Below are 26,005 nucleotides of genomic sequence, written 5' to 3' on the forward strand. Positions count from 1 at the left end.
CGTTGTGTGACTCGGTGTTTAGTAACGGGAGGAACCGTTGAAAATTTTAGCACGATTTTCAACGATAAATATTCCAAAATAGGAACATTTTACACGTAAAATCAGTAAAACTTACTCACACCCAGTGTGTCCGTTGTAGTTTCTGACGATTTCTGCCATTTTAAGTGTACTTTTCCATCACTGTTATTCCTGTCAAAAGACGTCTTTTGATAGTGATGACAGTGGTGGAAAAGCACGCTTAAAACAGCAGAAATCGCCAGAAACTACGACGGACACACAGTATGTGAGTAATTTGTATTGATTTTCCGCGTAAATATTCATAGTTTATATATTTATCGTTGTAAATCGACCATATTTCGTTCCCCATACTATTCCTTGCAACGTGTTCAAATTCTCAACGGTTCCTCTCGTGGCTTAACACCGAGCCACACAACGCGTGACGCTTTCATAAATTAATCGTTGGCTTTTTCTCGAGACGTGAACTTGGACCGCCTGTAATGTAACCATATTCTGAACAGACGTTTTTCAATGATACCAAAGTGTCTAAAGAAGAGTATCAGTTAGCAGGGTTTGCATAATCCACTACCTATTTCCGATAAACTCTCCTAAAGTTTCTTTTTAGGGTCCCACAGCATCCCCAAACTCATAGCCTGCGAGATGGTTCAAGCTGCTTTAAACGGAAGATACAAAGACTTGTTGCTCTTCGAGAAGGTTTGCGTTCACAGAATGTTTTTCTCTTTCAGAACTTTCTCTTGTCCAAGAGAGCCGTGATTGTACCGAAGTAACTGAACGATGTCTTAAAAATGATTGCCTCGAAGCCAGATTCGTGCGATTATTCGACTTGAAAAGGATACTTATTAAAGCTCGCGAAAAGTCGCGCTTAAAAAACGTGTAAAGAAGTGGATTGACGACAGATGTGATATATCGAACAAAGGCAAATACCTCGGCGGCTTTGGCGATTGGTGACGTCAACTCGATCCTGATCCTCAGATAACCTTTGATGTTTAAAACCATCATAATAGTAAAGTAAGGAAGCCAACAAATTGCAAATATTGCCGCCATTAACGCGAAAACTAAGATGCACTTTCTATCACTGGTGCGCCTCCTTCTCTGTCTTGATGTAACTCCTCTGTGCGATGAAGATGGTCTTCTTTTGCTAGTAATCGCTTTGAACATGACTATATAGGCATAAATCATGAATGTATATGGAATAACAAAGACAAATACAAGACAAACTATAGAATAGATTGCGGAACACAGAGGAAGTGACTGACTGTTTTTCCAAATCAACGGGGTGATGCCAATTAATGTAGACAAGATCCAAATCACAGCTAACACCTTAAAGACCATCTTCTTGGTTACGAGATAGTGTCTTAATGGCCTGATGATCGCTGAATACTTTTCTGCAGTGATGATGAAGAGATGGTATGCGGCTGACACAGCCGTAAGAGTATGCACAATGAACAACCAGTAGTTAAAGTCCGCTCGCATGCTGGGTGGAACAACTGGGAAATGAAAGATGACGAAGTATGGAATATTGACAGCGCCTGTTAAGAAATCGCAAATCGCCAAACCAAGCAGTAAGTAATTGGATGAGGTTCGAAGACACTTCTTTCTACAAAACAAGACGAACACCAGTCCGTTGCACAAAATAATGGCTATGGCTATTGGAAGAAGTCTGCTCAACACAGTCATTCCAACGTTTGACTCCGGAGAAGACTGATCTGAAGCTGTGCTGTTACTCATGTCTAGCAGGCGTCGCAATCGATACTGAAAAGAGACAATAGCGTCTGCATCAAGGAGAAAGCTTCCTCTAGTTATCACGCGTTTGTTTTAAAATAGAGAGACTACCACATGGACCGAGCAGAGGGAGGGGCGGGCGGGGGCTTTTGCGCCCCCCCCCCCCCCCCCCACTCTTTTGCAAAAATAAAGTAAATTCAACAAAAAATAATTTAACAAAAATAACGGAGCCAAAAATAGCCCCTACCCCCCCCCCCTCCCAAGCTCAAAAACTTGCTGCGCGGTTCCTGTACCAGCAGTCTCTCGGTGAAAAATATTTTATAGAATTAACTGAGCCATTTGTCCGTGTTTACAAAGCCTTACTATCTAAATATTCGAGAAGTTGAAAGAAATATCGAAAGTTGTGCAATTCCTTGAGAGCGTTAAAGCCATTTGCTTACTTTTCCAAATTGCTCTCGTGTCTAGATGACTAATTAACACGGGAAGAGTTTCCTTATCCCATCGAGGCAACAAATGACATTAATTATGAAACGTTTGCCTTGACACTTTGAAAATGCAAAACATTTCTTGATAGAGAACATGTTGACGCCTACAAATGACGAATTTGGAAAGCATTTTAGGTCTGTGGACGTACGCCCTATTCCCATAATGAATCATATTGACTGGATTACTCTGCTAAATTATTGGGAAGTCATAAAGACTGTATTTAAACCTTCTATACTAACCTTTCCGCTCATATTTGTATACTTTACCGTTAGAGCCATAATTTCCTTAATATTTGTTGTCAATATTGTCGTCGAAAAGTAACCAAGATCTGAACGACGACAGCTGGAGTATACGATATTTTGAATTGACTGCTGTGCGGCAAAATTTCGGTTTCGAGAAGAGATCGAATGACTTACCTTTAATGCGAAGACACAACGGAGGGATAGCGTCTCACTGTGACAATCCTTCGATAATCTAAATTGAATGCCCTCGTTTAACGCTTTAAGGCAGAGTTTCTGTGACGATTTTTCTCGTCTTTCCTCCCTGAAATTAAAAATTCAGACTTAATTGAATATTAAACACTTTACGTGTTTAAGAAGCATTTTAGATTTTGCATTTAGCAAATAGCGTACACAGCTGTAGGGACTTTCAAATGCAAATAATTAGTGTAATATCGTAGAAAATTTGCCTTTTTCAACGTGTCTGACTCAGCATCAAAAATTAAACCCCTAAATTAGAACTTTTCACTGGGAAAACTCGCGCAAAATTTATGTCTCAGGTTTAATGAACAAAGCTTTATTACGTTATCTTTTTTACATGCACCGAAAACGCTTGTTTTGTCGGGCTTAATTATACCCAAATATTGTTCAAGTAAAGTCTTTTCTTGAGATATTTTTATTATCATTTCCTCTTTTATGTGGAATAACGATTAGCTCTTTGCCAAGGAAACATTATCTCAAAGAAATGTCGCAACTTCCGCACATTCGTTGCACTTTAATTTCAATTTTTTTTCTGATGTCTGCACGTCTTAATTCGTTTATGAGTGCTGACAGAACATAATACAATTTACAAGAACCTGAGGGGCCATTCATTACTTATCGCCTAGGGAGGAGGTATATTTTTATTTTTATTTCATTTTATTTATTATAATAAATTTTATTTTATCTATTTATTTATAATTTTTTTTTTTTGGGGGGGGGGCGGAAGGTTTTCAGGGGGACTGGAGTGAGGTCACTTTTCTTCAACAGCCGGTTAAAAGGGGAGGGGCCTAAGATTGACTACCAATTAGCAGCTTAACAACAATTAACGGCTCATTATTTAACGCTGCCCCTAGCAATGAATAATAAACGGTCCCTAAACCGTCAGTTGAGTTTTTTTTTTTTTTTTCGGAAAAGGTATCCCTGGGAATTCTTGGAAGGGGTGTACCATCTGGTTTTTCAAAACCAGACCGGTAATTTCCCACGGGCATTTAAAGATAGCCCCTAAAAATTTTTAACCGTCTTTAGGTCTGGCTTCTGAATGTTATATGTCGTTGGCGAAACCAGAACGTTTAATCGTTGTATTGAAATTAAGGTTGGAATCAGTTCCGAAGCCAAGAATTGGTGAAATCGACCGATGCAGAAATTCACCCCCCTAGAAGAATTTTTGTCTTAAATTTCATTTCTTAGTTAATCACTCGAAGTTGAAATAATAAGTTCATACACAGACGTGGTTTCCTCTAAAAAGTACATCCTATCCAGGACTATCTATACCCATATTAGGACCAAAAGGGTTCAAAACTATGCCCACGCTTCCCGGCCCTCCGAGGAAGGTGCTCGTTTTGCCCGCAGTTCATTATCGAACGGGTATTGGATACTTATAATGTAACTAGACTTTCATCAAAAGTACCAACACACTGTTAATTCTTCACTTTAGGAATTTACATACATTTGCTCACAGGCCTAATAGAACGACGCCCGCTTTCATTATAATTTCATTACGGAAAGGAGGCAAATTTTAATTTCACTTACTTTTCTACTAAAGCCCAATTGTAAGGCCAACGCGAATTATTGAGACCTCTTGTTTACATTTAATGAAAATAATTCCGCATAATGCTGCATTCGAGTTTGCCGTATCACAAGCATGTAAATGCATATAATTCACGAATGTCAGAGTATTGTTCCATTTTCACCACACTTAAATAAAAAAGCATCACGGGGACAATTTTTATAAGGCAACTTTTTTCATGAAATTTCGGATTAATAATAAGAAAAAAATTAGATTCTCAACTGATGATCTGAAGGGTGTTCTGTGTTCAACGAGAAAGGCTAGGGTTTCAGGATTCGTGAATTTTGGGTCAAGATAAATTACGATATGTACAATTGTGACACCTCAATTAGTCTAAGATAAAGTTTCATGAATTGAATTTCAAATTTGAAGACAAAAATGCGTTTAATGCTATGGATGTCTGCAAATCGATTACTTTAGTTTAAAATAAACTTAGCTGATCATTGACTTTCAATCGCCTCTTAGGTATCACCACCATGTAGTCTATAAAATTTCTCACGAGAAATCGAACTAAATTCATGTCATGAGACTAGATGGCTAGTTTCAGATCAATAGAGACACTAAATACTTGAAAGAAAAATTAGGTGCACGTTTAATATGAATCATCTAAGAGACTTGTCATAAGCAGCCCTCGGTTGCTCGTCTCCAAAGCAAATAAATGTTTACAAATTTGGAAAGAACGAAGGCTTAAGCTGGAAGTAAAGTTTCAACGTGTTCAATTTCAGAGGAATTCATGGGCATGTTATGCTGAGGCAGAAACAGAAAGTACTTTCTCTAAAGCTGTCTGCCGTCTACTAGGCGCCGCTCTTTGAGGAAACATATTAATTAGCGTCGCCCTCACGATTTGGCGTCCCATTGATAATTCGAAAAATTAATCAGCGCCGCCGCAGCGGCGCTCCTTCTGGCTCTTAAGTCATGGTTGTTTGCTACGCGACTTTGCTAATAGCACGTCCAAATGAATGCTGGGATTGGCCGACCTTGTACCAGGTCTCTCAAGGGGCATGTTTCGCGTGGCCTCGATCTTTGTTGCTGTTGTGTGTAATGCAGAGCCAATTCTTTCCATGATGGGCGGATGGGATCATTGATTTGTGTAGAAATGTGAAAATGAAAGGTACAAAATGTGAACTAAAACTTTTTATTTTCAATTCGTGGGTTTCTGCAGAAGTCCGCAATAATCCGTTACACCCTTCGTTTCGTTCTTCAACCTCCCAAACGGTAATCCCTTAGTTTAAAACCGAACCCAAATGGTTACAAGAAGCTTTACCATGTATCAGTTTTGCAATGCCATGGAGGAAGTTAGCCCTGCCAGGCTTTCAGGCGTCTAACCGTGTGCACTCTACTTTTTCCTCCTTTTTTTTGTCAGTCAACACGATCGCCTCGGCTCCTTTTAGACACAGATAAAAGCAACCTATTCGCGGGATACCTCATAGACTGCCTTTCGATAGAATTCCAAAACTGGTATTCATCTAGTGTAATATAAAGTTTATTTCGGTTTGTGTACGTATCAAATGACTTAACGAAACACATCCATGAAAGTGTACAGAAGGACGATGATGTTTTGATAACCTTATCTATCGACCTGGTGGGTAACCATATATCTCAGGTATGCCGGTGGCTCCGCTATCCTGCCTCCCGAACTAAAGCTCCGCTATTTTTATTTTAGAAGGCGCTTGCTGTTTTTCCCTCATCTCGTTAACGGATAATTCGCGGTTTCGTTTAGAGTATGTATCAAGTTACATTATTTATAAAATTGTCAACTATTTTGGCTCATAACTCATCAATTTGGTTCCTTAACATTCTATTCAGATGTATCATATTACGCTACCAAAAAAACACTGACAGTGGATCATTAAGAGTCCTGAGAAATTAGCCTTTCTCCCGTAGATTTACCATTAGAACTAGAATGATAACGATAGTAACAAATTAAAAAGAAAGAGAAGAATATCAAGTGCGAGCACCAGCGCTATGAACACTAATTCCGTTTAATTATACCAACAAACTTCATCAGATCCCACTTCCTAGCTATCAAGAGAATGCTAATGCTTTCAAACAGAAGACACGAAGAGTATTTGTTCTTCTGAGATGCTTCCTTTCACGTTACTTGCGTCTTTAGCCTCTGCCGTAATCCAAGAAAGCCGAGATAACGTGGTACTGTTTTCAACAGATTTCTTTCGCAGAAACCATTCTCTTTGTTTCGAGGACTTACTCCTACCATGAATAAACTCTTTCTTATGGGAAATTTTTCGTAAGGTCCGCCAGAAGTCGCGCTTGAAAAACGTGTAGAGGAGTGGGTTAGTAAAGGAAGTTATGTATCGAACGAGGACAATAGCTTCAGTGGCTTTATCAACCGGTTGCGTCAACTCCATGCAGAGATAATTTTTGATACCGATAACCAGCCCGATGGTAAAATATGGCAACCAACAAATCACATATATTGCTGCCATCAGTGCGAAAATTAAAATACACTTTCTATCGTTGACGATCCCCCATGTCAGTCCTGATGCAACCTTTCTGGGAATGGAAGATGGTCTTCTTTTGCTGGTGATCGCCTTGAACATGACTACAAAGGCATAAATCATGAACGCATATGGAATAACAAACACGAAAACAAGGCACACCGAAAAATAGATGACCGAAAACAGCAATTGCATTTGACTGTTTTTCCAAGCTAATGGGATGCTGGCTATGACCGTTGACGAGATCCAGATAGCAGCTAGTGATTTTAAAACCGTTTTTTTAGTTACAAGGTAATGTTTTAGTGGTTTGGTGATGGCCAAAAATTTTTCCGCGGTGATAACGAGGAGGTGGTAAGCGGCCGTTACAGCCATAAAGTTATGTATGATGACCAACCAGTAATTGTAGTTCTTTTGCATGTTAAGTGGAACAACTTGGAAACTAAAGACTATGAAGTATGGAATGTTTACAGCGCCTGTTAAGAAATCACAAATTGCCAAACCAAGCAGCAAGTAATTGGATGACGTTCGAAGACTTTTTCGTTTGCAAAACAAGGCGAACACTAGTCCGTTGGAGAAAATAATGGCTATTGAAATTGGAAGAAGTCTCTTCACTGTTGTCATTCCAGGGTTTGACTGAGGAAGAAACTGATCCATAGTAGAGGTGTTGTTCATTTTTCTTTCAGTTTAGCTGCAGACGTTGATCTCGACAGAATCTGAGCAAAAGACAGTCGTACTTTATTCTTAAACATACAAATATCTATACAACCCCAAAATTGTCTCGAGAAAGGGGTTGGAATGGGGATGATCATGTTGCTTGATATACGAAGAACCACATTCTTGAAAGATTACAATATCTATTAAGCTTGATAAATTTCTCTGCCAGATCTTTCTTTTTTGATAATTTATTTATATATATATATATATATATATATATATGTAAATATATATTTTTTCGTTGTTGTTTGTTTGTTTGTTGGTTTTTTTTTTTTTTGCTCTTTTAACTAAACATATACATTGATCGAGTCACGAATTCCTTTAAATTAACAATTCATTCACAACGACTGACCTTAGAGACAAAGAATCGGTTAGAACCGCGGCGTTTCACGTCTAAACTTCAAACGTCATCAGGTAATGTCACGAGGTACTGTGACCACGCAATTCAAGCACCATTTGTAAACAAAAATGCAACAGCTTTCAAGTTTCGCAAGATTGCCGTTTTAATTTTGTTTTTTCTCGAAGAAGCCAAAAGTATGGAATCCTAGTCTAAAAGTGTATAATTTTCAAGCCAGAAGAAAACTAATTTCGCATGCTATTAATTTAAGACAAGTGTGTTGTGAGGTTACCGATGTTTTATAAATTATTAATCGGTCAAAGAGAATACACAGAGGGTTTCTATAAGCGCTCAATTTAAACTGGAACCGTTTCACTAGAATCATGTGTTTCTGCATGATCTTTGTAACGTGTGAAAAGTCCATAACTAATGCTAAAACAATTATGGCATAAATACGAAGGGAAAAATGAACGGTGACAATGTTTTACCTTGGTTCATTACTGAACCGGTTCGTGTTTTGAAAAAAAGAAAACAAACAAACAAAGGAAATTGTTTTCCCGTAAATTTATCAGCTTGACTACGCTGTGTCAGTCGTGGAAGCTATCACATGCATATCCTTGTTCATGCGCCATATTCTGTTCGATCATAAAGCACATTACTTGATTCTTTAACGTCGCTTTAAGTAAGCTAATTTATTCGGCTTAGCGGTTAAGAATTCGTATTTCTATATCATTTCCCATTATCTATAACAAATGCAACTGGTATATGCATGAAGCAAGTTCACATTAGTTAAAAGATCGTTCTGCTTTTACCGCTTTTACTGACGGCCGGCAAAGGTTTATCCGTCCAGCTTAAAAGGTAACACGCCTTAAATTAAGGCCTTTTGGACAAATTTTCCTCATCGATGCAATTCGCTTCTTTCGATATTTTAAGACCTTAAAACACGGCAAATCTTTAGTTATCTACTCTTTGAAGGTTCAAATTGACGCATGATTTGCCTTCTGTTATCAGTCTTCTTTGCCGTAAATTAAAGCGTGGCCTTATTGAATATTTGATATTTTCTTTTGCTTAAAATGGAAGAAAAAATTCAAATTTGAGAAAAAAATTACAAAACATACCTCAAATTTTCAACTTAGCAATCGTAGCTCCTTTAAGCGCAGAGAAGTCACGTTCAATCTCTCTCTGTGGCTACCCAACAAATGGTATCCTTCTTTGAATAGTTTTTGCATAAATTCAACACGTTTGCTCAATCGCTTAATTACATTTCCATATTAATCAAACGTCTTACTGTTTCAGAGCAGATAATTAGAAATGCGATCATTCTAGAGGTTATTTGGTCTTCCTAACGATTAATTTATGTCAATGCTTCGCAAACCGTTTTTTCACCACTTCTTTTTTTTTGGTGTATAGTCTGTTTAATGCGTAGCATAGGAATACTTGAATTTGGTAAATGCTAATGTTTCTGGCGCATTATTAGACTTGTCACTGATATAAGAGAAAAGAAATATCGATTCTCAAGCGCTGCCAAATGTCCCTTTTACTCTTTAGAATGGAAGTGTTGATCTTAGGTCTATTAAGATCTTAAACACAACCCCTTCAACGACGTCTTCTAAGCATCCTCTATACTGATAACAGATGTCATGATAAAGTTTCCCTAGCAACATTGATATAACATTTAAAAAGTACTTCCTCGCGAACCGTGGGATGACAAATCATCAAGGATATTATGGAACAGTCTCCAATATGACAGCTGAAAGTCCAAAAACCACCGAACATTAAAAGCAACCGCAGAAAACAACACAAGACAAAACACTCTGTACTGGTTGATTTTACATGTTCGTCGGTTGTTTTACCCAATAAAATGTAATTTCAAGCCTACAAAAACTCAGAGATGTTTGTACGTCAAGGATTTTTTAATTCTATATGGTAGATTTTACATCATCAACGCTTTAATGATTTGAGTTGACCGTCTTAATTTTTTTCATGAATGCAAAATGCACTCTGAATTTTAAATCGTGCTCGTTATTTCAGAGAAAAGTATAATGGCACTTCAGAATTTATCACAAAGAACGTATAATTTTTTTACTTTTTTTAAGTGAGATATTCTTCATCTTTTCCCCTCTTTCCAATTTCTTCAGCAGAGGAGGAAAGTCGTAGCAGTAGCTTCTCAGTTAATTCAAAACGATTACATCTTCGATGGTAAATATGTTTAAAGACACTACAGAGACAAGAAATTAGAGATAGAAACAAGATATATTCCAAGAACGCATAACAAGCCACATTGAGTAAGGCTCTCTCTAAGTTCAAATTTTGTGGCAGCAATAGCTAAACGCACGACAAAATAAACTTGTTGCATTGAGAAAAAAGAAAAAGAGGACAAAAATCCTGAATCTGAAGTTTAGAGTCCCTTGATAGTCAAAGTCCCTGTTATTCGACACTGGACCACGCACGCGTTCGTTGTTGTTATTGTTTGTGGATGGCTGATAAATGTAAGCACAATATTTTTCGGAGGAAAGTCAACTTTAAAATTGTTAGCGTGGCTTTTTTTTTCTGCTAGATGATCTATTGAAGATCTCTCTAAGAATCTGTCAACTCGTTATAGGCAATAGACAAAATATTTTTTGTTTTTCTCTCCTTATAAAGTATCAGAACCAATCAACATGTAGGCTGCGAGCCAAATTTTATTCCTTTTGCTTAGCAATTATTGAAATCGCCTCATGTAAAGGAACATTAAGCAAATGACTTGGCAGCATCTGAGGCACGCTTGTTAGGTAAATCTGCATGCCTTACTGCAATGCTATATGTAGCATGCTTCATGTTGACTTTAAGAACGAAGTCCAACTATGTCCCATAATTTATCGCAAGAAATCGACCAAATTTGACGAAAATAAAAGAATCGTATATGCTAACATTACGAATTGTTGTTTGGTAAACGTTTGCGTTGGAATAATGGCCAAATATATTAGAACCTTCGTTATCTGTTCTTGTTTATTCGTGCTATTTGGGAGTCAGTTAAATAATTAAACAATACACCATTATTTCAAAGTACTTTTGGTCTTTTTTCGAACAAAACAGAGAACGAAATGCGATAACACGGCAACTACACGGGCAGTTTCGCGGAAACTTCTGTGTTTAGCCCTGGATATGCACGCAACTGAACATATTGAGCTAAACACACACCAAACAGATGGCTTTTTATCTTAATTCAATTTACAAAGGTCTCCTGTAAGTTCATCAGTGATATAGAAGGCAATCTTCTCTATAATGAAATGTCAAATGTCTAGATCAAAATAACAAAACATTAATTTAATAGCTTTATGCCACTAAATCCCAGAATCATTGAGGGCCGTTTCAAAATTTCCTTCTCAACCAAGGTGCTGCTCTTTTAAATAACTTGCGAAGTCTGAACATATGCCACTGACGGCAGACGGACAACTTAAGGCAGTAACACACAAAATGGATCGAAATCATGCAACACAACAAAGGGAATGACATCTTAGCCCCATAACCGGATGCCTGTTTCCGAAAAGGTCCTGAACATGACTTATTTAGTAATATCCCTATGGAATCAATAAGAGTTTGCAACTCTGTGACACCAGTTTGGTTACAGTAGAGGTATCATTATCCATTTCGAAATGGTGGGTCATAAAGTAAAAGTGGGTCTCAGCCTTTCAAGGATTTTCAAACTTACATCAATTCATCATATCTGGCAGGTAGATTAGGGGGTACGGTGGTACAACTTCCTGTCACTGAGCTACTGTTGATAAGCACAAATATAAAGATAAAAACAGAAAAACAGAAAAACAAATAAGGATAAAGTGACACCATCACCTCAGCTATAAATTTCATTTTGAAAGAAATTATATTACTGACTATTCCTAACATGAATCTGCATAAAATAAGTCATTATTCTACTACGCAGAGCCCCAAAACGTTTCCAATTAAAGCTTTTACCCAAGCTGACCAGTAAGAGACTTGGTACTCCATAACAGCATAATTATCGTGCTTTTTTTTCCCGAGAAATAAAATTGAGATTCTCTAGATGATCAGTTATCAGGACATCCTGTAATTTAGCAGCGCAGATCTGAGATCATAATCATCTCGCGACATTCCCTGAGTTCCGCTATTAATGAATTTTCACTGACAGAGTGAAATTTAAAACGTTTTCTCATAACTTTCCAACGCCTTTTTTTGCTTCTTTATTGAGCGGAGAACTCTTTTTTCTTCTTTCACATCCTCTCGAGTTTCGTAAGCGATAACCCCGATATTGATATCGGGTTCCTGGTGGCTTATCAACTAATTCGTGACCCACCTCGTTTCCTTCCCTTTTTGGCGAAGGAAACGTGGAAAATTCCCATATTAAGTAACATTGTTTCGTCCACTGCACATCCTAAGCATATAAAAAAAGAACGAACTTGCTAATTAGGCTTCTATTTAGGCTAGCTACCACATTAAGCTTTTTGTAGATCATGAATGTACCCTTTAAGTGTTCTCTAGACAGTGGAATATGGAGAATACTCACTATTGGAAAACGTTTTGGCGGTCAGATTGGGAAGATTTTTTTTTCCATATCAATATTTTGCAAAATCTCTCCAATGAGTTTTGAATGGCGTAATTGTGATAATCATTAATATTCTCTGATGAAACTCAGCCTCAGATTTCTTTCAGTTGTTTGAAGGGTTTTTAACTGAACTTTTCCTAACTACTGTTATGGTACAAGTATGAATCTAAAAAAAGAGGGAAATAAAGAAAACAACACAAAAAAGCAAAACAAGATTGCCATAATAGGTTATGAGAAATATTCGACAAGTGCCCTTCGAGAGCGCTGGTTGACAAGCTCACAGTGCATTGGGAGAACAGCTCAAGGGAAACAAAATGGCTTCCCGCTTGGCACCTCCTATCAAAGATGAAAATATCGACAAGCGAGGCGGCCGCTCCTAAAGAATAAAAAAAAGAGGTAGAACAACAATAACAATAAAAAGTATTGATAACTAAAAAAAAATCTTTAGGGAATTTTAAAAACCCCCCAAAAGCTTTGAACTGTATGAAATTGTACAAAAAAAAAACAAAAAAATAAGAATCTGGTGTGCCGCAACACTTGATCGGAACTTTATGATAAGAAATCGCCAACCAAGTGTAAGCAAGATATTTTCATCACTTGAAATTTCCACCATATGTCCGCGTAATACCAAAATAAAGTAAATTTCTTAACTTAATGGTTATTCAGCTACTCAACCTATCAATTACATTGATTGACATGGTGGATATTTACCTTCCACATTCGGTATAGAAAAAAAATGTAACATTTCATATGTTTATTTTTAATCATGTAAAGAAAAAATATAACTATTTCAGTTTGAAACTCACCCTTGAACGTGGAAACAGACCAGTTGGTGTCTTTCTTGGTCTTGTTTGATAGTTTATCTTCAAGTATTTTTTCCAAATCCCGCTCGGATAAATTTGCGAAGCAGCTGCTTTCACTAGTAGCACTTTCGCTTTGTTGATCTTTAGACGCTTCTGATGTTTCTGCAACCATTTCAGACACGTTTTCTACATCCTCAAAGTCCCTGAGAGACCCTAAATCAAATATTGGGTTATTATTAGCCCTTATAATAGCTAAATTTAAGTGTAACCCGAAAAAAAAAATTGTGGAAAATTTTTTTTCCGGCAAAAATTTCACCGACAATGACGTTAGCCTCAACAATCTCTTAGAACCGTCCATATCTTTTAATAGATATTAGCCAATCAGAGCGCGCGTTAGAATGTAGCCGGTTATATCTGAAAGTAGATGTATGTTAGGTGGAAGAATCGTACAATGGTTCGCCTAAGTCCTTTGCAATCCCATCATTTGTTTAATTACTCACAGGGACAGGATGCTCCTCACCTTAACTAGCACGAAATAAATTCAAGTTCAGTGAAGTAGAAACCAAATCTATTAGTTGTGCAATACTTGTAGCTGCAAATCAAACAAAAGCAGCAGCTGTATGTACAAGCAAATCGATCAATGCAACTTTAAATGCATCAATCGTTGTCGAGGGTGAAAAGTGGACAGTGTATGTGATGTCTGACTTTTTAATTTTAGGTAGAGCCATGAATACAATCTATTTTTTAAAATCCTTCGTCTGACTGACGAGGTGGCGTGACGTGGAATGAGTGATTTCAAGAGGAAATACAAAATCCATAAAAGATATGAACTCTTTATCAGATGCACCTTGATTGCTTTCGACTAAAAAACGATTCTACCTAAAAAAAAAGAGCATTTTGCTGCACAGTTCCTCTTCATTTCATTCATTTATTGGTCAGTCATATATATATATATATATATATATATATATATAGTAAGATGGAGCTACACTACTGGTGGGAACATAGTAACGCGGTAATTACCATATTCCCACCAGTAGCTTAGTTCCATCTTTCTGTACATAAACCACACTCAACCTACAATTCCCTTCTTCATACTTTTTAATTTTTTTTTTATTTTTATTTTTTTTATGGAGGCCAATTAACATTATCAGCGCAGATATAGAGTCGATCCTCGCAGATATGAACACTACTGAACTAGTAGTTCAAATAGGGCCTGAAAAAAAGAAATCAGGCCCGTTCGGGATTTAAACCCATGACCTCTGCTATACGGGTGCAGAGGTATCGCAGAAGTCATAGGTTCAAATCCCGTACGGGTCTGAATTTTTTTCAGGCCTTATTTGAAGTGCTAGTTCAGTAGTGTTCATAGCTGTGAGGATCGATTTTATATTTTTTTATCCAACCGCAGTGCACGTACATAATTTTCATATATTTACAGCCATTATCAACTCAGTTGATTAAACCAAATTAACTTTATAAACAGATTTGTCGGAGCAATTGCCATTTCCAACCTGATGAGAATGGAATGTCCTCTATTTTAAGCCATGAGTTAATTTTTGTTCACGTTTCACAGCGAAATATATATATTTTTTCATTTGGGTAGGTATCAACATTTAGTTTTGATAAAAACGTGACTCTTTTACAGGCTCTGTACTGCATAACTGAGGTTATATTTGGGTCTGACGTACCCTGGAGGTGTAAAATGGGTCTAAGCCATGTGCAGCTCCAACTCTTAGTGGCTTTTTTTAAAATAATAAAAGCACGTCACGTATATTTGTTTAAGGGCACCTGCTTGAGCAGACCTTCGACACCATTAAGCTTACACTTAGAGCCCTTAAACAACGTTTATAAAAACTTGCAGAGAGCCGACAGCCTTTTAAGTGTTTAATTTTGTATTATTGTGTAACCTAGAAATAGAAAATACGATAAAGGAAAAAAAAGAAGCTAAACTCGTTTAGCAAATGGTGGTTGACAAAGAAACAAAGAAACAAAGAAACAAAGAAACAAAAAAAAAGTCCATATTTTCTGTTTGATTAACATAGTTGGAATACATTGTAAACAACCGATCACAGATTGTCAAGCTAGGACTTACAAAATTATAATTTTTCTTCCATTGGCGCATTTGTGCAAATCTCGACGAATTTTTTTTTAATCATTTATTTGGCATGTCTTGAAATTGTTATTCAGATTGTAGCTCTCATCTCTGCTCTCAAATTCATTTGCATTACGCTTGTTTCAGGTTAATTATTAAACAGATTTGGGGTTTTTATGCCTTCGCACATGACGGGATGGAATCATTTAATAATAAGAACAAAATTTATTGAAATCAGTATTTCTGGAAGACTTTCTCGCCATAGAAAGTTTTCAGATTAAAGTTAGCAACGCCACACAACGGGACAAAGAAGCCAGTCCTTGATTACGTAATGAAAACATTAAGTATGACGGCCTCTAGTTTTGATGAGATCCGCTAGGAGCACGAGTCGTTAAAAGGATTTGCAAAATAATGATGATAATAAAAATAATAATAAAAATGATGATGATGCAAATGAGGTTTTTCTTCACAATCATAGAAGCGCATTGTTTAACCCATCATGCACAAATTAATGGAGCAGTTAGTTCTTTGCGGGAAGTTGCATAAATAGACTGAGACCTTTTAGCTAAAATAATAGGGTGCTGCCAAATGTTATCTTTTTTTAAGATCATAGTAGAGCTAGCTACTAACTGAGACTGACTTATGGTGCAAAATACTGATCCCTCCTCAACTTCTCCGATTAGACGATATTTTAAGCTGGTTGCATGTTTCTGTATAGTAATGACGCTCAAATTTTTTCGCAGAACAAGTATTTAATCTCTACATTTCCTTCATTCAATTTTAAAAAATCACTGTTCAGCGACATTTTCAAGGAAACATTGACATTACTTTATATTCCAAAGCGTATCTCTCCGGTCAAACCGTTGCGTTAGGTTAAATTCTTCGCCAGGTATTATTTTACCAATTTAGCTTTTGGTGCAAAGAGCCCAAACAGGAAGAGGGAAGTTCATTTCTAATATTAATGATCACCATGGCTTGAAACCAACTTTTCTATTGTAAGTATAGCTACCAGAAGGTACTAAAAGAAAACAGGTTTGGCTCATAACAATTGGACGCTGAGAAGGTTGGATCTTGTAAGGCAAAAGATGATCATGCTTAATACATATCTAAATAAATCGACTTTTATTTTATATGATTTGATATCCACCCTTAACTCTTGTTTTTCTCTAAGTGTACTTGAAAAAGAGGAAAATTAAGGTTTGCCATGTCAGGCAAACAACTGAAACAAATAAAACGGGTCATCATCCTTGATTTCCCATCCCTCGTGCATCATGGGATTACTTGTCGAACCTCTGCTCGATGACGATCATTTAAATCGGGTCACTAAAATAAAACAAAGAATAATCTTTCAAGTAAAATCCAATCCATTTTTCTCTCCCGAAATCAATGGTGGTAGTATTTTTAAGTGATATTTTGCATATTGAGTGATATAATATGGCCTAAAACAGTGACTTTTTATCGTTTTTTTAACTATCCCTATTCTGTGAAACCTGTTTTAAGCGTTCACCCCGCTATTCCCCGTGGGTTCAGGTTCGTCTGTCTAAAACAAAGTCGGTCGTAAGAAGACAGGCATTTTTACGGAATTTCAGTGGTTTGATGATCCTCTCTTTTGCTGAGAATTTATGTTTGTTTAAGCAAAACAGCGTTTTCGAGCTACTCATGAATTCATTGTGACATTGATGAATGCGAGGGCTGATAGAACGACTAAATATCGACGGCTTCAAACATGAATATTAACTCATTTAATTAACTTTTAATTATCAGGTACATATTGATTATGTGAGAAGTCCGGAGGGGAAAATATTCTCGGCTCGGTATCACGAACTTCATCAAAAGGTGGTGAAAAAATGATTGTACTGTGAAAAATATTTTCTTCAGTTCTTCGAGTTAGTGAAAGAAACTCGCAATTCGAAATACAAAATCCTTGACTTATTTTACAATTTCTTGCTTATTTCAAGTCCAAAATAAGAATTTACGTTTTCGGAAAATCCAACAGAGTCATGCGAATGCGAGGCGGACGGCTTTTTTTCGTGGATCGCTCAAAGCCAACCCGTCTGGCCCTACACACATTATGATTTTCATAGGATTGCATGAGCGGGGCCAAACTTTTCAGATGATAGGACTCTATTATCATGCTTGTGTCATCATAGAAAACGTTAATTATTCATAGCTCAATCACTTTTTCAAGGTGTGATTTGAACTCTGAATAAGTTTAAAAGAAAAATACGCCGAGTTCATAGATCTATCTTGAAAATTTGGAGGTGTTTTATCTCCGAGAAACGTAAAGGAACTCGTATGTTTACGTGACTGTTTTCACCTTTATATTCACCTACTGTTCTTAAGAATGCATCCACAATGCTTAGTGACTAAAACGCACTTCATTTGTCACTGTTATGAAGAAATTGAAGTAAATCTTGTAAATTGTGAGAAAAAAAATTTTCTGCGCCTTATCCGATGGTTGACACCGAGTTGTAGCCCCCAAAGTGCATTTTTTATTTAGCAAAGCGGAAGACGTCGAGATCGAAACCGTGTTCATTCGCAGACTAGGAAACGTGTGCGTGTCATTGGCAGAAATTTATAACTTCATTGCGTCAGGACTGACAGCTGTTAAACTTTTTAGCATCCATTTTCAATTCAAGCAGGTCGATTTCCACTACTTAATCCATAACTCAATGCAGGTGGTCGACTCAAAGTTAGTGGCACACTGAAAGCATCAATATTAAGGTCCGTAGTCTTGAGGAAGCATGGAATTTTCTGCGCTTTTTATATTCGTAGTCTGCACTACATCGATGATTTACCTGACGTTCGGTAAAGGTGAGTAACAAAATGCGAATCATTTTCTATCCTATACTTTAACTACAGTCCTACAATTTTATTCCTTAAGACTGTTATTATCTTAGTATGCCGCCGATGTAAATTAAGACTGGTCATGCTCAGAGTTTATAAACTTACACGTACGTGAGAACTTAGTGAGAGACGTAAGTGTTGCGACTAAACTAGAAACCTGAACTTAACGAAAATAAATTAGCAAAGGAAGGAATACTTGCAAACTCGTTTTTCCACACGTAAAATGGTATTTAACAAAGGAAATTCGCAAAAGCATACATTTACAAAATGAATTAACAACTTTTATGGGGAAGTATTACCTCACTCGAAAAGTTTACGCTCCTAATACTCAACTCATGATAACATGACCGGAAGACGCTGCTACCAAAAAATTTTTGTTGTGTTTTGGCGGAAGGAAATTCAATAATTTGCATCTTAAGGAGAGAAATGTAGCCGCTCTTAGCCAGCATAGAAAAGTTATTTTATAGAAAACAATGCCGTCATATGGAATAAATTACATTTTCCGTGTTAAACATTTGTACGCAAAAACAAGATAGCCTGTCTTTCACAAGTTTTGAAGTAAACTACTTTTTAAGATAGAAGGAAAACCCCTTAAGGAAAAGTTTTGAGGTGGAAGCTTTTAAAATTACCAAGAAACAAATGACTTGAATAGGAAGATCCATGTCAAAACAAGTTGAGCAGATGTTTTATGCAAATTTCAAATTTTATTCTCTTTCCAACTTTATCTGCAACGTTACCTTCGACCGCAATTCATTAAATTTATCGTCTTAAATTGCATGTCTTCCTTTCTTCCCTTCTTAAACCTCTGATGCTCCGATCAATATTTTTCAACAGCAGAAAAACGATGTAAGCGGATTTTAAATTGACTTGTCAGTCGTGAAAGAGGAATAAACGAAAAGAGAAATGTAAGGAAAGGAATTGACTGAAATTAAGAAGTATTATATAACGCAAAAGTTGGCAATTCTTTAAAACCTACGCCAATTCTCTGAAACCTACATTTGCTCGAGAAGTGCATGCATATCAAGCCCAATATTAATCTGTTACGTGATACCAGACAACAATGGTTGCTTTTGATGGAAATTAAAATGAATTTCCTCTTTTGACGCTATAATTGAATTAAAAAAGAAATAATAATAATAATAACAAAAAAGTCACAGGATTCCTCTAGAATCATGTATTCTTCCAATAAACACTCGACAATAATCAAGCACCACTTGTGTTTCGAAAGGAAGAACTCGGTAACACGCAAATTCACATAATAATGTTTACAGAAAACGGCTAAGCAAACGAAAAATGTTTAAAATGCATTTAACCTGTCGTCGTTTTACTCATAAGAATTTAGTTCAATTACGCTGTAGATGTATTTGCCGCCGTTGTTTGCTTAGATCCCGAGATTCTCGCTGAGGAATCCGTTCTTAGAGCTCTACTCTCGGGCAACGGAAATGCATCCCTAATATCTTCCTTAATTTTGTCTATTTTAGAGAGAGAGCGAGCAATGCTGTTTCCAGATTATTACTTCTTCGCTAAAAGACGTTTGGAAAACTATACTATCGAAACAAGAAAAGTAAAGAACTTAGATGTCTGTGAGCTAATGTGCTACCTGAACGACAACTGTGTCAGTCTTAACTTCAAAAAAGATCCAGAGAATACGGACCCGGTTCACCTCTGTGAACTAAATAACGCCACGCATCTGAAGTATGACAGTGAATTGATAACTGATGCCATGTTTTATTATCGTGCTTCGAAGGTGAGTTACAAATCGATTATTCGAAATAACAATGTATCAACAATAATTAATGTTTATGCAAATGTACTTGTATTCGATCATTCGGTATTTAGTTTCTTCTTTCATTAAATCCCTCCATCTTTCTTTCGTTATTTTATTTTACTTTTTTTCTCCTTCAGAACGCTTGTGATAAGAATTCCAAGTGCCAAAATAACGCAAATTGCCAGTCTGGATTTACGCTCAAGGGATATCGATGCTTGTGTCCTCCTGGATTCGAAGGAGAATATTGTGAAAAGGGTATGAGTCTAAGTCAACACTTGAAATGAATGTAAATGAGATTTTTTCTGATTTTCAATGCTGGTATGACAACTGTTCTTTAGTTGGTAAAAGTGGTGTGAATTTTCTTGTAATTGTACGTTGTGATGAATTTTTCCAAAAGAAAACTTCTTATTATATTTTATTGAGCGTGTGTATTATTTTCTTCGATCGCTCGTTTGTATATTTGTGTTTGTTTTTCATCTCCAACTTTCGACATCTTTCCATGGAAAGAGTTCATATGCATGTCGTATACTTAATAGAGTAACTTCGAGGAGAGTTTAGAAAAAAAGCTTAATTAATAGGTCCTATCAGAGAACTACTTAAACAAGAGGCTACAAATAAATTGAGGTTTTTGCTAATTGCTAAGTTCCAATGACTCTTTGATAGAAAACGAAATGCTTATGTCTTAAGTTGACATTTTATTCATTTTTTTCTTTGTAATTTTACGACAGATATTGACGAATGCGAAGCATCCACTGGCAAATGCCACAAGGAGGCTGCGTGTTTTAACACATGCGGATCATACGTGTGCACATGCATAATTTTGATACGCTCATTTCTATCTGTTAATTTATAGACGTTGACGAGTGTGAAAGAAACCACTCTTGTCACGAGAATGCAAACTGCACCAACACCATTGGATCACATGTATGCTACTGTCAATCTGGATATACTGGAAATGGACAAAACTGCACAGGTGAATGTGATGTATTTTGTTTCGTATTATAAAACTTCACCTGAGCGGACTGGAAAGAGCAGCATCTACACCATGGTAATCAGCCTTGCTAGAAAATAAGATCATAGATGATTTGTTTTACACCGCCTTCAATCATGTTACGAATCCCTTAAATCGTGTTTCATTGTTATAAATAAATACATTCGATGCTTTGTTTCTTTCTGCTTTTGGATGGACCTTTTAATAATAATACACGACGGCGTGAAACGAAATCGCAAGTTTTATATGGAACGTAAGGGCTGGAAGGTGTACAATTTCGTAAATGTGTGAAACAAAATAAAGATGAAAAAAAAAATGCAGGTATATTTTGAAACAAAACATTATTAATCGGTGACGTAATTTTCATTGACTACCCGTTGAAATATTGCGAATTCCTGTGTAATAATATAAAAAATAAACCCCAAATGTATTTAATATGCGTACTCCATAATAAAAGCTTGAAAATATTTTTTTATTAAATCTAACCATCGGAATGGCTGACTTTATATCGTTTCAGGTTGTAGTTATGTCCAATTTTTTTTGTGTGAAAATCTTGTTTTTTGTAATTAAGATTGGCGTTGAAAGACTAAAAGTGTTAAGTTTTGTGACTTCCAAGTTCATTTATCCTGTATCGACTTTCGCTATACTTCTTATTTTCAACCTTCGTGTTGGGGAAGTATCCCCTCTAAACCAGTCCGAAGTCGACGTTCAAAGTTCGCGGGTGACACTGTATTCACCGGTGTCGTAGAATTTTGCAATGTTGCCCGCTCAGAAGACTTTTTGTGGTAAACAATAATCGTATAATAACCCATTTTGCATCAACCATCCGATCTTGCGCAGTGATTTAGTATGTATTTTCAGACTTTGATGAGTTACAACTACTAAAAGTGATAAATGACCCATTTTTAGTTACTCCACGTTGTCGTTGATGAACATTTTTTAAGGGAACATTCTGGTAATTTCGTACTAAATATTTTTGTTAAAAAACTACTGAAGATTATTGTGACATATCGTTTCCTTTATCTTGTAGCGACATTCATTGCAGCTTGATCTTGACGTAGTTTGCACATTATCTTTTAGACATTGACGAATGCAGTGACGCCCGTCCTTTTGAAGTGAAGAAATGTCATCCTAATGCCTCTTGCATTAATACTCAGGGCTCGTACAACTGTTCTTGTAATCTTAAACACATTGGGGATGGTTTTAACTGTGAAGGTACGTTTATTTTTTTGCCATGCTTTTTATCGTTTTAGAGTTGGGATTGGATGGATTTTTAAATAATTCCAGCCATATTTTTAAATTAGTTATTAATATACAAATTGCGTTAGCTGTATCCTTAATACGTGACTTTGCCAATACTGCGTGCAAAGGAATGCTGTGACTTGCCAATTCAGTACTAGGTCTCTCATGGAGATGAAGAGTTAAAGTTGCATGTTTGAAGAATTTATCCCTTTCCGTGATGGGCCCATAATGGACCGAGGAGTTCATTGATCTTAGTCTATCTGTGTGTGGCATGGAAGTATGAAAATGGCCATGGACATCCCGAAAGGAACACAATTTAAAGGAAAATATCGAATTTGCAATTCGTGGCTAGCCGAGCCTGTTTGGCAAGTCCGTGCAGAACTCCGTGAAAATTGTTTCAATGTTTCCTTGCACCTTTCACTCCATTCGGATCATGGTAGTTCGTTTGGAGCTCAGATGAAATCAAATATGCCGAATAATACTTAATTCGGCAAGTAATGGAGATTTTAAAAGACTTACAGACGACAGAATTAACTTTGAGATAACGAACAAAGCTGAACAACTGAATGTAATTTTCAAAAGCGACAAGGACTATGGCTTGAAAATAGAACTTGCCGAATTCAAGTAATGCCTTGCGAGATCTGGGCTATTACTTAGGCCAGCACTTATTATATAAGTGTTGATATGTGCTTATGGTATTGTTCACTTGAAGATTTTCTTTTGCAATTATTCAACTTTCACAATTTTTAACGTAACGCTACGCAACAATATGGCGTGAAGTCATGTAAACAACGATTCCAGCATGGTGAATCTATTGCAGGAAATGTAGATGCAAGAAATTAGTTGGTTTTTGCTTCTAAACGGTCAGTGTTAGCAATTATTTGAATATAGAGATAGCTCTTGGTCATTTTGCCTTAAGTAAATAGCTTCTGGTAGCATGCGTCTGTCTGGTAACATCGAGAATGACTTTGAGGATGTTTTGCGATTTGTCTCTGAAATGATTATTTCTGAGTAAATCCACCATTTTTTTTTTCATCAAAAGAAGGATCGAACATTTACCGCACAAAGTACATATGAAAAGTAAATATGAGAGTTTCTTCTTTCTGCGTAACTTTTACGATATCTTCGAGACTCTACAACAACAAAGATAGAGGGTGATTTCAACAACGTGCCCCTTGAGGAACCTGGTACATAGTTTGTCAATCCCAGCGTTCTGACCAGGAAAAAAACAAAGCGCCTTGAACTATCCTTCGATGTACTGTTAATAAAGAAGGAACTCTAATAAAGATCCTGCTTTTCTCAATAGAAAAACTTTTTCCCACAAATAATTTATTATGTGGCTTCTAAACTGAAGAAACAAAAAAAAAAAATGTTCAAGCTGAAGTCGTCAATTTCCATCCGGCGATGCTTGCATTTATCTCGTCACTCATTGAATCAAACCCACGGCAAAACTATACAATCAGTGAAATATGCCAGTGTATCACGTATAACGTCAAGTGTACATTAATGTTCCGTAAAAATGATCTCATTTACAGTATTGGAAAAAGAACATGGATAAGAGAATATTTGTCGGACTTTCGAAACAATTGGAAACACGGCTAAGAATATTTCTCATTCAACCTTCCCTTTCGCTTTCAAAATCAAATATTTACGCTCTGAGAGACTAATGGATAAATAAGTCTCTCAGCATTTTGAATATTTAATACCACATGTAATCAGAAATACTGCTGCCGACAAGAACCGCTCGACTGTTTACATCTGATGTTACTCAGAGGAAACTGATTTTTAACTTGCTTGTGCAATAGCGAGGAAATGTTTGATGAGAACTATTAAACTAGCTGTGATAAAATTTAATATTTCGGTAATTGATGGGAGTTGATGGAATGCGATAATCTGTAAGTTTTTCTTGCGGTATTCTGCAAAGGATGTATGACAGATCTGCCGACGACGTTATTCACTTAGCGATTTAATCTTTGTATATGTCACGGTAAACTTTAATTGTTCTTTATTTGTGCCCGCCAAGGTTACCAGGTGGTAAGTCAAAAACAACTTATTAAAAAAATTTAATCAGAGCGTGTGTCATATCGGCAACAAACTACTACTGGTTGGTAAACTAATGGAATTATATGAATATACAAAAAAATATATTTTACCATCGATGGTAATGACTATAATGCTTTTAAAATTATCATTTTCTTTGCAGCCGATTCTTGCCATCATAACTCAAACCTGAATGAAGCAAGTCGAGAGTGTCTACCTTTGATTATTCAAAATTTTTTAAATTTTTATTTAACTTTTTCAGCCGACCCATGTTATTATCATCAAAGCCTGAGTGATGCTAGTAGAAAGAGCAGTTACGTAACACCCTTAAACAAAGAGGAGTGTGACAAGCAACTCCTTGAGGGATGGTATCGTTTTAAGGGAGCTGCAGGAACAAAAATGCCAACAACACGTGTGCCAGCATTCAGATGTGATACAGTCCGGTCAGGCTGGTTGGATGGTGCTCATCCTACAGTGGAAGATGGTGAAGTTCAAAGGAAGGTCTGCTTTAGTGATCGCTCTACTGGTTGCATAAACTCTAGAAAGATTTTTGTAAAAAACTGTGGATCCTACTTCGTCTACAAACTTTACCCACCTGATTGTCCCTCACGCTACTGTGGTACAGACTGAATGTGAAGCAAAAATTCAACTAATAAGAGGACTCATAAATTGATCCTCAGGTACACGTACGTCAGGGATTTTGCGAATTCCTCTCTCTATGATAATCACTGGTTTCTTCTATAGATTTTATAGGCTGTTGACGTCCTTTTAACCTGCAATCAAATATGCTTTGATTTTCACATTTTACAAAGCATATCTTTCGTGAAAACTAATCATAAATAATAAATTGCTGCTCAAACAACTAATAACAAGAAGAAAATGAAATAACAGAAAGGAATATGCTTAAATATTGAAATCCTAAACAAGCAGGAACATCAATCAGCATGATAACTAGCAAATATGACGAAACTCTATTCTCAAAGCGTTAGAAGCTGCAATACAGGACGCAATATATAGCACGGTACGATAATTTTCGCTTCGGTTTATTTTAAAAAATTAGATGCGGCTTTGTTAGTGCTAATGATGTGTTCAGTCTGATAGTTGCTTTAAAAACAAAGCAAACACGATTATGTAAGGACTAGTGTGAAAATACTATCTAGTGGAAGGCGGTAAGGTATGGTATTAAAGTTTAACTGTTTTTTGTGCGGTTTCACTCTAAAAGTTTCTAAGTTGAAGAGTTTTGAAAGAAATATATTGACCTAGTTCTAATCCTATGAAACCATTAATCTAATCATGGCGTGGAAAAGAAATCCCAAATGCCAGTGTTAAGAATTTTGGGTTTAGGATAGGGTAAGGTTTATGGGTTAGAAGTTGCACACGATTCCCCAGTCAAGTACTTATCTTCCGTGACCGAGAAGAAATTTAAACGCATAGCAAATAAGATAAACACTTATAAACACTATTTATTCATAAACCTAAAAAAAATTAACATAAATCATAGATGGTCTACTCAGAGGAAACTGAGATAGGTTGAAAATTTTTGTGGGTCAGCTTTTTAAGCTGTGTAAATAGAGGAGAATAGAGCAGTCAATCATTAAGTTTTAGAGAAACTGTGCAACTCTTAATAAATACATTTAGCTTACCTGGAGCAATCTTAACAGAGTGTCGTAAAGTGAACATTAGCTGAAATGCAGTGCATGTGATGTAACAAAGATCTGAAAGCGGAAAAACCGTGATAAAATTTCCAGCAGGTGCATGAACCAAGCAGTGTACAGTGACTTTCAAAAGCCTTAAAACGGATCACTTCGCTGTGAATGCTTTTCTAACTAATTCACTATTGTTATGTAAGGTCGATATTTTTCACTATTGGCATACGTGAGTA

General features: G+C 36.5%; 3 protein-coding genes across 3 annotated transcripts; 1 reads left to right on the top strand and 2 right to left on the bottom strand.

The window, feature by feature from the left end:
* Nucleotides 1-539: 539 nt before the first annotated feature.
* On the bottom strand, nucleotides 540-2,680 carry LOC136280925 (tachykinin-like peptides receptor 86C). The gene is made up of 2 exons (XM_066166778.1): nucleotides 2,643-2,680; nucleotides 540-1,770 (listed from the first exon to the last, which is right to left on the bottom strand). Exon 2 carries the CDS (start codon nucleotides 1,744-1,746, stop codon nucleotides 673-675), a length of 1,074 nt encoding a protein of 357 aa, XP_066022875.1. The 5' UTR covers nucleotides 1,747-1,770; nucleotides 2,643-2,680; the 3' UTR covers nucleotides 540-672.
* Nucleotides 2,681-6,233: 3,553 nt separating this feature from the next.
* Nucleotides 6,234-7,400, bottom strand: LOC136280923 (histamine H2 receptor-like). Its single transcript, XM_066166774.1, has one exon. The coding sequence runs from the start codon at nucleotides 7,398-7,400 to the stop codon at nucleotides 6,318-6,320; it is 1,083 nt and encodes a 360-aa protein (XP_066022871.1). The 3' UTR covers nucleotides 6,234-6,317.
* Nucleotides 7,401-17,916: 10,516 nt separating this feature from the next.
* Nucleotides 17,917-25,756, top strand: LOC131772039 (uromodulin-like). The gene is made up of 6 exons (XM_066166775.1): nucleotides 17,917-18,049; nucleotides 19,564-19,829; nucleotides 19,988-20,105; nucleotides 20,704-20,823; nucleotides 21,922-22,056; nucleotides 24,386-25,756. Exons 1-6 carry the CDS (start codon nucleotides 17,980-17,982, stop codon nucleotides 24,751-24,753), a joined length of 1,077 nt encoding a protein of 358 aa, XP_066022872.1. The 5' UTR covers nucleotides 17,917-17,979; the 3' UTR covers nucleotides 24,754-25,756.
* The last annotated feature ends 249 nt before the right edge of the window (nucleotides 25,757-26,005 follow it).

The sequence above is a fragment of the Pocillopora verrucosa genome, chromosome 5 (assembly GCF_036669915.1).
Source record: "Pocillopora verrucosa isolate sample1 chromosome 5, ASM3666991v2, whole genome shotgun sequence".
NCBI classification, from domain to species: domain Eukaryota; kingdom Metazoa; phylum Cnidaria; class Anthozoa; order Scleractinia; family Pocilloporidae; genus Pocillopora; species Pocillopora verrucosa.

Coding starts and splice junctions, on each gene's coding strand:
- LOC136280925 (XM_066166778.1), bottom strand. CDS start 1,746: ATGAGTAACAGCACAGCTTCAGATCAGTCTTCTCCGGAGTCAAACGTT.
- LOC136280923 (XM_066166774.1), bottom strand. CDS start 7,400: ATGAACAACACCTCTACTATGGATCAGTTTCTTCCTCAGTCAAACCCT.
- LOC131772039 (XM_066166775.1), top strand. CDS start 17,980: ATGGAATTTTCTGCGCTTTTTATATTCGTAGTCTGCACTACATCGATG. Junction 20,106..20,703: donor AGGAGAATATTGTGAAAAGG/GTATGAGTCTAA, acceptor GTTAATTTATAG/ACGTTGACGAGTGTGAAAGA. Junction 20,824..21,921: donor AAATGGACAAAACTGCACAG/GTGAATGTGATG, acceptor ATTATCTTTTAG/ACATTGACGAATGCAGTGAC.